Below are 12,500 nucleotides of genomic sequence, written 5' to 3' on the forward strand. Positions count from 1 at the left end.
CTTTACTCACTTTCTCTTACTGTACTCAAGTGTAAAATGAATATCTGGACGTTAACAGCGTTGTCTCTATCCAACAAAATTGAAATAACGCTTGGTTGGTTCAATGCTGATGTTAGCTATGGAGCCTTGTAAAGCACTTTGAGTTCAGTGCATAGTCTCCTATATGAATGCTATTTTTCTTTCTTGATTTGTCTGGCACCTTTCATACACACTTGTTCAGTTCTTTATCTTAGTATTATTATAGTAACGAGTCAATACCAACATTTCAGTTTTTAAGTGTAAATTAAAGGATATTATTTAAAATGAAGTCCATTATAGAGGAGTTCGTTTATTGCTTCTTAATTTCAAAGCAATACAAAACCACAGTTCTTATTATTTCTATTTTAAACTTCTTTTATTCTCATCTATTTCGCTACAAGTTAATGCCAACTTTTCTCGTTTTGTCATTGTATTTACAATTATCAAAGCATCAATGACTGAACAATTATGCTGACATACAAATTAAACTTTTGAAACAATCCGTAAACGTTACAACCGTTTCTGAGTATGTGAAGTACGTTCTCTACCAGCTGAGCTATAGGAACCACAACAATTAGATAATAGTTGTCTCCCGAATACAGACTTAACCCACTTTTCACAAGTCAGTATTATATTGAGGTATATCATATTCCAAAACGTGATAATCACACTAGAATTACCAGTTATGTGAAAGTTTACTCGTTCCTTTAAAATACAATAGAACGAACGACATGACGTCACTCAACTCGTTGTTTTGTTTCAGCCAGCCATGTTTATGAGTAGTTCAAACTAAAACTAAACGTTAACGGTTACACATTGTTTTGTGTATTGGTACGTTATATACTGCTGGCGGATAGTGTCAGTTTTTTAAATTAAACACAAATCACCTATATTCACTCCCTTAATGCGGCTGTGGTATGATACTCGCCTTCGAATCGGAAGACTCGGGGTTCGAGACCTGCTCTGAACAGCGCATTAGTTGAGTTATTGGAAAATTATTTTTACTCACATTCTCTCACTGTACTCAAGTGTAAAATTAATACCTGGACGTGAACAGCGTTGTCTCTATCGAAAAAAATATTGTAATATCGCTTAACAGGCGTCATGTCTCGTACTACATGTTCAATGTTGCTGTTGGCTATGTAGCCCTTGTAAAGAGCTTTGGGTTAAGTGGATATTGCGCTAATTAAATACTATTTTTTTCTTTATAGAAACAGAATATATAAAACCATTTCTTATATTTTGAGCTCGAAATAAATCTTTTGCATCTAAATAAACATATTACTGTTTTGAGTGGTTAGTCATATAATGTTAAAAGTCTTATTATCTCAGCCACTCCCCACATATCCCTAACCTCATCAATTCATACAATGAATCAAACAATAATAATAATTGCTTTTCCCTGGAGGCCAAAGTCATCAATATTACTTAAGTATTAAATAGCGTTGCATACACGATTGATGTTCAAAGCATTAACTAGATAACCAGCTACAAAAATTAATCTACGTAATGACTATAAACTGAGCCATTTCAAATTTACCATTCATTAATAAGACATTAAATACTTCCGATATTTTTCTAATTGTTTTGCAAATTAAATTATACTGTGAGCCCTCAATGAAAAGAGAGAGAGAGAGAGAGAGAGAGAGAGAGAGAGAGAGAGAGAGAGATGTTACAGTTTCTGAGCCATTCAATAAAAGTTTGCAGATTTTTTATTACTATCATCATTATTGTCAGTAGTATTAGTAGTGGTAGTAGTAGTAGTAGTAGTAGTAGTAGTAGTAGTAGTAGTCGTCGTAGTAGTAGTAGTAGTAGTAGCAGTAGTAGTAGTAGTAGTAGTAGTAGTAGTAGTAGTAGTAGTAGTAGTAGTAGTAGTAGTACAATAAATAGACAACTCTTTGTCATGGTGTAGTTGACATTAAAGAGCATTATATTTCAAACAGAAAAAAAAACTCTCTATCCAGTGCTTTTGACCAAATTAAGAAAGTGACCGGCTAAGATTTAAATTAATTAAGATACGAACCTATATGATTCAAGTTTTTCAATATAAATAAGTAGATGTTATTTATTACGTTTATTACAATATCAGTCATGTGTGAGGCATTGAAAAGACATACGATCCGAAATAGCCGTTTAGAAGATATGATAAGATAAGATTGATGTTTGTATGTGGTACTATTTTATAATGTTACAAAACGTCATTTCTCGCAACGTCAATGGAACAATAATTGTCAATATGTTTAAAACAGTACTTGATTGGACAGTATAATCTAAATTTGGCAAAAAGTTATAAATATACTCGTATTTCAATTCGTTTGACAAAATAAAACCGTAAATAAAATACGTCGGATTAATGATAATGCTGGGCCCAAAATGAAAAAAAGCCCTGAAGAATAATAATGTACATGTAATCCTAGTGCCTATGGTGTTATACGATCAACAATTATTGCTTGCTACCTTTCTGAGAAGACTTGAAGGTCTATCACAAAGATCGCGAAGTTCTTTCATAAAGATATGTATAAACCCTCAGGGGAGAAGATCAAGGGGAAGGCCACGGGAAATATGGAGAATTAAAGAAAGCTGATATACAGAGAAGTGATAAGATAAGGAACGAGTTTAAAAAGGTAGCTCAGGATAGAGAAGAATGGAAACTATTTTTTCTGTGGCCTATACCCTGACCCAGGGTTTCTGGACGGACATCAAGGTTCAGAATGGAAACAAAATATCGAACCGCACAGAGTGACACCCCAAACTCCTTTGAGTTTTAATCGAGTGCTCTGTAAATTGACCTATCGGAAACTTCAAATGACGACCTCCTATAGCTTGTTAAGTTTTGAAAATATCATTTACAGCAATTAATCTATCTAGAATTCTTTCACGTTTGTGTTTTGAAATACCGGATCTCTCCTCTCGAAAGTGTGACGCGATACTTGAAAATGTGTTTTACGTGTATCTATGTTGATTCAAAACATTATACATAAAAATGCTAATTGCTAATTGAATAAGCAGGTGCATATTGATACAGGTAAATGCTAATGCCAAAATAACCTTTTTTCTAAAAGTGTATGCTATTTTTTCTGTCATTTTAATCGTTGTGTTTTTTTTTGGGGAGGGGGGGGGGTTGGGTTTTTTTTGTTTGTTTCTTGTTTTTTTGGGGTTTTTTTTTCTTATTGTGAAACTTTACTTAAATGTGATCCACTTTCTAGAATCAGTATTATGACGGGCGAGTCAGATGCAAAAAAAACGACTTTCACGTAAAAATTACAACAAATATAAATTTTTAGATTTTGATACTTGTCATTTAAAGAAACTAAATCTAGCTATTGTATCTAAACTTAAAAATATGAAAAGACGTGTCTGAAACATATATATATATATATATATATATATATATATATATATATATATATATATATATATATATAAATATATATATATATATATATATATATATATAAATGTATATATATATATATAGAGAGAGAGAGAGAGAGAGAGAGAGAAGGAGAGAGAGAGCGAGAGAGAGAGAGAGAGAGAGAGAGAGACAGAGAGAGAAAGAGATCCATTTATTTATATATTGATGTATATATTTATTTTTACTTTTATACTTACATCTCCCCACATATCTTCAGTTCTGCACGGCAAGGGGCCAAGGCGGACACTGTACTGTAGAGCGTACACAATGGTATTTGGTAATGTGGTGAAGATGAGAAAAAAGGAAACCCAGAGTAGAGTTATGGTTGTCCCTCTGTGGTTAGTGTTTGCACCTCCCCTGCTCCTCACAGAAAAGGTGGCACTGCCATTTACTAAGCGCTCACGACATGGTGTGGACTTCGTAGAACTCATCCCATCTGCGATTGATATTTTGTCTTCATTTGGGCTATAGGTTGTTTCCTCGTTATATCGTGATTTGAATTTGACTTTTCCCAGTTTTAACTTTCCTACGCTTCGTATTTTCATAACAACAGCGATATTGAGAATAAGAACACAAAAAGGCAGAACTCCAAATATGGCGAGTTCAGTAGACCACGTGAAGATGGAATAAAAGGACATAGTGGTCATTGTGTTAACTGAAGATCTTACGTAACACTCGCCGACACGGTTGAGATGCCAGAAATATGCTTGAGGTATACCTAATGTTATACACAGTGCTAACATGTACATAATGATTTTTGGGGTTCTTGTTTTATTGAATCGTTCAGATTTAAAAGGGTGGCAGACGGAGAGAAATCGTTCCACCGTGAAAGCGAATACAAGAAAAACACAAAAATACTGAACAGATAGATTTACAACTGAGAATATCTGACACCATCCCTGGAGGTCTAAAGTCCCCATCAGCCATGGTGTCTCCAGTTCATAGAAGATATGTATAATTAGGAATGTCAAATCGGCAATGGCTAAGCTTGTAAGATAATATGCTGCTGTGTTGCAAGTGCGCATGCGTGGATTGGCCCAGACTAAAGCTGATAGGATGTTCCCGAATATTCCTATTATGATCCAGATCGGGGTGACCACTTTATTGATCATCATGGAGGTGGGAGCGTTGTATTCCAGTATATTCATAAAGAAGGAATACTTGAAGTATTGTCTTTGTAGCTCCTTGCTTCCGAGGACCATTTGAATATAGGTTGTGTTGTTACAAGACGACATTCTGTGGAATAATAATAGAAAAACATTAATAGATTTAGTCTGAAAAGTAAATATCCGAAAACAAGTGTGTTTGAAACAGTGCTAGACAAAGCAGCGGAAAAAATACAATCAAAACAAACCAAAAAAAAATTCCGAAAAGAATCAGCCTTTCTCGAATTGGGGTCCAACCACAGACCTCCTGATTACCGGTCCATTACCATTACTCTGCAGATGTCACCTGATAGTTGGGACGATTTAATGACTAGATTCTTAACAGGGGTACGCGTTTCCCCTGTGATCTCTCGCTTCATCACAAAACACAAACATTGAATACAGGAGGTTGAGGACAAAAACATTTGAGTTTGTTCCATTTTTATTTAGAAAATATCAAAGTGACAAAATAAGGATCAGACTCTGGTGTAATATAATGGTCTGAAAATGTGTGGGAAACAGCCAAACAAAGCAGAGAGAAAATTACAATTAAAAAATAACGCTTTAAAAAATCTGTTTTGTCGACTGGGATCAAACTTCAGACCTCCTTATTACCGGTCAGACGTGCTGCCATTACACCAGGGAGTTTATCCGATAGTTGGGACGGTTTATTTCCTATATTCTTCTGTTATAATATGGATCATATATAATACTTTGTTCCATATGATACTAATATGCGGCAGGTGTTAATCCGGTATTATTCTACCCTTCTCTCTAAATAGTAATGCGTAATGATATGAAGCGTACAATAATAATTTGTGGTGTCAGATTATCAAACGTAAAATTTCACTAACATTAGATTTTTTAAAAAAAGAAGTAGACTATCATTTAGATCTAAGTGTTTTTGAAAATGTTTATTTTATTCAGAGAAAAAGAAATCAGAATCGATTGAGCGTAGAATAAAAAAAGATTACTCCAGCGCTTCGGTATTCGAATTTTCTTCCCAATGCGCACTCGCAAGCTTATGTTGCGATTGAGGACACGTCCGGAATTCCAAAAAGCAAGAGTGGAAGAATCGTATATTGTTATAATGTGAATACTATGCTGCTGCTAGTGGCTGTGAAAAAAAAATAATAAACCAACTTTTTTTAAAATAACAAAATACCAAATACTTCACGGCTCAAACCCTTTTTTCAGTCAATAACAAAACAGTCGAAAGGTGAATACATCACTTCAAATCCAGACAGCCTATCCAGACCGTCTTTTTGCGTTTTGACATTTCGGAGGTAATGTGAGCTTGCGAGTGAGCCATCGGAACAAAGTTCGTATTCCAAAGACAACAACAAATAAATGGATTCCTCTCTCTTACGTGTAAAAATGTTTTATCGCTCTATATTAAAAGACTACTTGTTTGAATTGTACGAGAGTTGATCAAATAACAATTTGCCGTGATTATGAAGGAATGTTTCATCAGCAAAAAATCATTCCGATCCCTTCAATTCATATTGGATCAACCCTCATATTATTTATATATGGATGTTTGAGACTGCATATCATATATGTTAAGTTTATATCATGAAGCATTACTTTTAATATGTTTATAGGAACAGTGTTGTGGAATCAACATGAACATAGTTGTATATTCGATATCCTAATAATATAATGGGTTGGAATTGATAATAATTTGGTAATGGACAATAATTTGCGTGGTTTGAAAGTATGAAACAATGGGTCTATAACAATTTGGATTATCAGACCTGCAAATAAATACACATTGTGTGGAATCATTCATTTCGTGACAGGACAACAATTGATTCATGTGCACTTGTTTCTCACTTTACAGAATCATTGAAACATAAAGCAAAAATATAAACAGATCCATTGAGATTAATTTGTTTGTGTTCCCTGGATTGAATTCCATGAATAATTATTATTTCCATAAAAATTAGTATTCGCTCAACTGTGACTGTAAACGGTGCTTTACTCTTTACATGTGGGATTCGTGTTTACAGTAACCTGGCTGGGGAAGGGACATCTTGTAAATGAATCTTTTTAACAATGATCAGCCGCGTAGCCTATACAACAATTTGATGTGAGCTATCTTACCTATTTAACATTTCCCTTATCGATCATCCAGATTTCCCTAAAACGGCATATCCTACCAACATAATATACGTAATAATATATTAATTTTCAACTCTCGCTCAAAAGAAATAAGTCCATGTTATACAGAATTAGTTCAACAACAAAATAATCAACTCATCGTTAAGTTCTCATCACAATAGCAAAATAATTTAAGGATATACGAATGAGAAAAATGTTGGTTGTATCTTATCGAATGTGACGATAATTTTCCTATCGTTTTTGTACGGAGTGGGCGAATCAAGAAAGCATTATCAGTTCAAACTCTTTTTGTGAAAACAACCATCGATACAGTTGCTTCGTGATAATAGTATGTGTTTTAGCAAAATAATATTTTGGGATATTGTGATTTGAGAAAGTTAAAGTTTTAAAGGGGGTGGTTTACTGGTCTATTGTTATGACATTTTTCATTGACAGTGGGTCACGACTTCGAACCGGTGCAAAGTTTAGTCCTAAGAATAAGTTCTTTAATCCCATTCCCCCACCGTGATTAGATGGATCTGGCCACTAACGTAAAGCATTGTCGAAAAAAAAATTAATATCGCCTAACAGGCGCGATGCCTCGTCCTATACGTTAAGTGTTGCTTTTGGTTGGGTAGGGAACCCCTTGTAAATGGATCTTTTTTTTTTTTAATGATCAGTCGCTTAAACTATACAATTTGATGTGCGATAAGTGCTCTGTGACGATATTACTTTACTGAAGGCCTCTAGTAGAAAGTTAGTGACAAACGACAATCATTGCTCTACTTTCTGTAGTTATGGGGATACTGATAGTTCAGTTAGTAGGGCACTCGCTTCACACCCGAAGAAACCGAGACCAACCCCGAGTGAGGTCGAGTTTTTGTTGTTTTCTTCTAAACCCCCAGTCTACCTAGCGGTGATTGGGTTGATGGGTCTATTAAATCTGGCGGAAAGTACTTTACGACACACTAGTGTCTTATCCAAAGGATAACAAACAATTGCTTTTGTCCGTATCACGGTATATAAACCGAGATAAACCCCGGCTACATGGGTTGTTGGCCATGAAAGACTACTACTTCTTTTGTAGGTGCAATTGATTTCACCCCACTCTTTAGTAACTCACTCAATCCTAGAGATTTTTGCTACTTTTCAAAATTGGAAAAAAATGTATTAAAAATGAGCATGTACAAAGATAGTTTTATTCAGCTATCATTAACATGCAAAAAACTAAAAACATTAGCTTTGATACTACGCCTTTACTTCGTCTCATTAAAAATGTAATAAATTGGCATGGGGTAAAAGTAACCCGGGTAAACTACGGATATCGTCGGTGTTAAGGTTGAGTGAGTTGAACGGAATTGTTGAGTGTTTGTCGAATTCAAGTCATTATTGTCAGTATAATTAATTTTATTCACGCAACTGCAATTAATATTTAATTTGTTTTGTTACCCAACAATTATATTTTATGGCCCATCGGTAACGGTATTATGTCGGATCGACATACACTTATTTACAGGTCTGATAACTCAATTCCTTATGGGCTCATTGTTGTATTGGAAATCTCAAAACATGAACCCAAATATTGTCCATTACAGCAATGTTAAACTAGGCCCATAAGTGTGTTCGGACGTCAGACCTGCATATATGTAATAGTCGGTTGGGAATTCTGGGTGTTACAATTATCATGGTGAGAAAAACTCGAAGAGCAAAATGAGCAAACAATAAACTCTCTCTCTCTCTCTCTCTCTCTCTCTCTCTCTCTCTCTCTCTCTCTCTCTCTCTCTCTCTCTACTCGAATAGATAAAGGTGGAGGGGGGGGGGGGGGGTATTGATCACATCTTTTGGCAAGCGATGTGTAGTTAGGTAAAGAACTTAGCACATAATTCCCTCACCCTCCCCATCCTCTCCCCCCACACCCACCCCCAAATCAGCTTTATCTTTGTAAAAAATTCGTGCCTAAAAGCTCTGGTAGATATCGTAGGAATGCTAGTGCATGACGATTATTGAACAGACATTTCTATGCGCTAACTAAAAAAACAATTTTTACCAAAGTGTAAGCGTGGCTCAGCGGTCCGGTCTTTGCTTCGGACCTAATAGGTACTGAGTTCGACTACTCACCGCGCTGTTGGCTATGAGCAAGTCACCTCGCCTTTGCTCACTTTGCGGCGCTGCACTGTGGCTGACCCCCGAGCTGTTCCGATACTCCCTTGGAATAAAGGGAATGTTGTTGTTTTTTTGAAGTTTTTTTTAAAGAAAAGAATATATATTGAAAAATAAGAGGGAATTATATATATATTCAAAACTCCAGAGTTTGGAGTTTTCTACGGACATTGCAAATGGATTATGCCGACTGAGGAAGTGTAAGGAACACAGAAACGAGTCGTCTCGGCAAAAAAATGTGAGTGAAAATTTACATTATATATTAGCTCTAACCACCATTTTCGAGCACTTTCGTACCTACAAGTACCCACCAACACTCATAAATATATATATATATATATATATATATATATATATATATATATATATATATATATATATTGGGGTTCTGATAGCATAGTTGATATAGCACTCGCTTCATACACAAAGGGACCAAGATCCATCCCGGGGGCAATCGAAATTTTTGCTTCTCCCCCGCCCCCTATATCCTCCCCGCAGTGATTGGTTAGCTGTGTCTGTTAGATCTGGTGGAGAGTAATTTTCGATAGACCAGCGTCCTATCCAAAAGATAGCAAGCATATGCCATTGTCCGTTTCACACTATAGCCCTGTCTCTCTCTCTCTCTCTCTCTCTCTCTCTCTCTCTCTCTCTCTCTCTCTCTCCCTCTCTCTCTCTCTCTCACTCTCTCTCGCTCTCTCTCTCTCTCTCTCTCTCTCTCTCTCTCTCTCTCCCTCTTTCCCTCTCTACTCGAAAAAGTGTAAGGGGGCGGAGGTCCCGATAGCACACTTCAACGCCCATGGAGCCGGAGTTTGTCCCGGTTTCGATAGCGTGAAACAGACAATAGCAATTGCTTGATACCATTTGGATAGGACTCTAGTTTACTTTGAAAATAGATCAAAGGAAAAAATGCATTCTCATCAGTTATTTTTACTTAATAATGTATAAAAGTTAAAAACTGGCGGTCGTGTTGTATTTCGTCGCGAGTTCTTGACCGCAGCACAACCTTCAAGACTATAAATAACAATGTGAAATTGGATGTAAGCTTAAATTTAATAAACGAAAACAGATAAATTCAAATTCACATTAATAATTATTTATTTGAGCTTTGAGCAGCAGCATTTTCACAACCTTCAAGACTGAAAATTGAAGAACAATATATAATAAGGCGTCGCAGTCCTAATGGCGCTTGCCGTGAACTGTTTTTGTTCAAGTGGATCTAACGATTTCTATAGAGATGGTTCTCCATTTCTCTCTGTCCTGTGCCAGTAGTTTTAGTTGAGAGAGGTCTTTGTTGGTATGGAGGTGTCTTGGAAGAGATGGTTCTTGATTTTTCTGGGTGCTGGCTGTTTGGTCGTGTTGTGATGAGTCTAGGTGTTGTTTGTAGTACTGTTGAAGATCTTGGTTTAGTGATGTTGGGAGTGAGGTGGGTGTTCTGCCAGCGTACTTTTTGCCATTCTGTGACAGGTATTCCTCCATGGCCGTTTGTGCAGGGATTGACTCGTCTCGCCTAAGAATATGTCCGAAGAGTTTCCATCTTTGGTATATATATGTCATGGCGGACGGCTGTGATGAGCGTCCATTGCACGACTCTATCTAACTAGTGAACTGTGAACTGTTCTCGTGGATATTAACTGAAGAACAATACACTTTATAATTTTATTGTAGTACGACTATCGCAAAAATTGAATGAACGAAAATTGACGTCATTCAGCTATTTGTTGTTGCTTTTAGTCAGTCATGTTAGTGATTCGTTCTCACTAAATTCTATCAATCAGACTATAAACGTTTGAGGTTACACATAGATTTGTGTTGGTACGTTGTATTTTGGGTGGCAGATTTTATGGGTATTTTACCTAATCACATAGCATCAAAATAGGTTTTAAAAATAAGAAGAAGAGGTGTAAAATGACTAAGCCACAACCTTGGGTAGCCTGTATTAAAAGTTACCTGGCAGGCTGTGAGAAGTAATGAATCGAACTCGATTCATTTGACAGAATCCTCTACATTGTTTCTTGGATTACCAGTCCCCCTAAAAATTGGTTGAAACAACGTGTACTATATGCAGGTTTGATAACCCAATTCCTTATGTTGTAATGGAAATCTGAAAAAAATTGACGCAAACTATTGTCCATTACAACAATTTTATAATAGGCCCATAAGTGGGTTCGGATGTCAGACCTGTATATTATGTACACGTCGGTTAATAATCGATGGTATATCTCAATCAAACACTTACATGGACGTGTTCCATTTAATTCCGTTCAAACTCAAGAAATTTCGCAACTCTGAACTGTTGTCTCCATGGATGTAAATATTGAAATGAATTGGCCTATCAATTCTGCATTAATGAACCGAATGAAAGATATGGCAATTTAACAATAAGATTGTAATCAGTTTCAATGCGAACGCAACAGGTTATATATATAATATATATATATATATATATATATATATATATATATATATATATATATATATATATACATATATATATATATATATATATATATATATATATATATATATATATATAACTAATTAGACAGTGTGTAGCACATTATTATATCACACGGTCAGCACCTGAATCGAATAGAGGAGTAGAATGCAAAGAAACTGTTCAACATTATTTAAATTAAGCCTTACGATAAACAGGAGAGCCTTGAAATTATTGTTATGATAGAATAAAGAATGCTTTGTTAACACAAATGAATGCTTTACAACGATAAAATGCGTGAACTCCATTACTTCCGATGAGCGATATTTTTAAGGAAAAAAAAAGAATAATGAAAAAGATGAACTTTGTGAAAACCAACAAAACAAACTTTCGTAGTTTTTTTTACCTTTCAGAAATTGTACTTTGTCGACAATTTTTGATTTATTTGATTACTATTTTTGTCTTCAATAACGAATTTGCTTATGATAACAAGATTACTCATTATACTATGCTTCAGCATAGTTCTTGATAATTTTGATTTTGATCTAATCTGTCAGCGGTTGCAAGGAATATCTATAATGATAATCATGACAAACAAAAGATGAAATTGAGATAGGTAGTATCTATAGTCGCACAAAGAAAATAAATCGGGACAAAAATTTATTTAAAAACAAAACAAACAAACAAAAATCATTGCCGTTTATGGAAATAAACGAATACTGAATAAGAACAACTGAAACGGTTTTTTTTAAATGATACTATAAATCAAATTTGTACATTATAGAACAAAGTTCTTCATCAGGTTAGTTGATGATTAACTGTATCGCAAATCTCTGCCTCATGGTAATCTAGCTGTTCTAAAATCACCTCTATCTAATTGTGAACTTGGGAAAATGTAAAGAAATTTTTTTGAGTTTTAGTTTGGTTGTGTGTATATCTTATCTTAATTAATTCTAAATATATGACTTAATCCTTAAATGCCTCTCAAATAGCATGGTGCATAGGGAAAGTTTTTGTATTTTTCTCTTTACAAATTGTTTAAGGTAATGGAAACATCTAGAACATTTATTTTGATGTTTGTTAATATTTTATAATTCATAGAGTAACTTCTAAAATCTTACCTAAATCGTAATTATCTCTTGTCTACCATGATTGTAAAATGTTCAAAGCACATAATATACATTTTTGATGTTAAACTGGACTATTCCATGTTTTCATGATGTCT

The 12,500-nt window shown here is 35.0% G+C and overlaps 1 protein-coding gene across 1 annotated transcript in view; it reads right to left on the reverse strand.

Moving 5' to 3' along the window:
• LOC144964043 (uncharacterized) overlaps positions 1-12,500 on the reverse strand; it is a 14,941-nt gene that overhangs the window by 1,708 nt on the left and 733 nt on the right. The window contains exons 3-4 of the mRNA XM_078897987.1: positions 11,078-11,179; positions 3,631-4,669 (exon numbers count right to left, since the gene is read on the reverse strand). Coding sequence (XP_078754113.1) covers positions 3,631-4,669; positions 11,078-11,179 — 1,141 coding nt within the window. The remainder of the gene's footprint in view (positions 1-3,630; positions 4,670-11,077; positions 11,180-12,500) is intronic.

This window comes from Berghia stephanieae, chromosome 2 (assembly GCF_034508935.2).
Source record: "Berghia stephanieae isolate SIO BIC M18660-M18661 chromosome 2, UCSD_Bste_1.3, whole genome shotgun sequence".
In the NCBI taxonomy this organism is placed as follows: domain Eukaryota; kingdom Metazoa; phylum Mollusca; class Gastropoda; order Nudibranchia; family Aeolidiidae; genus Berghia; species Berghia stephanieae.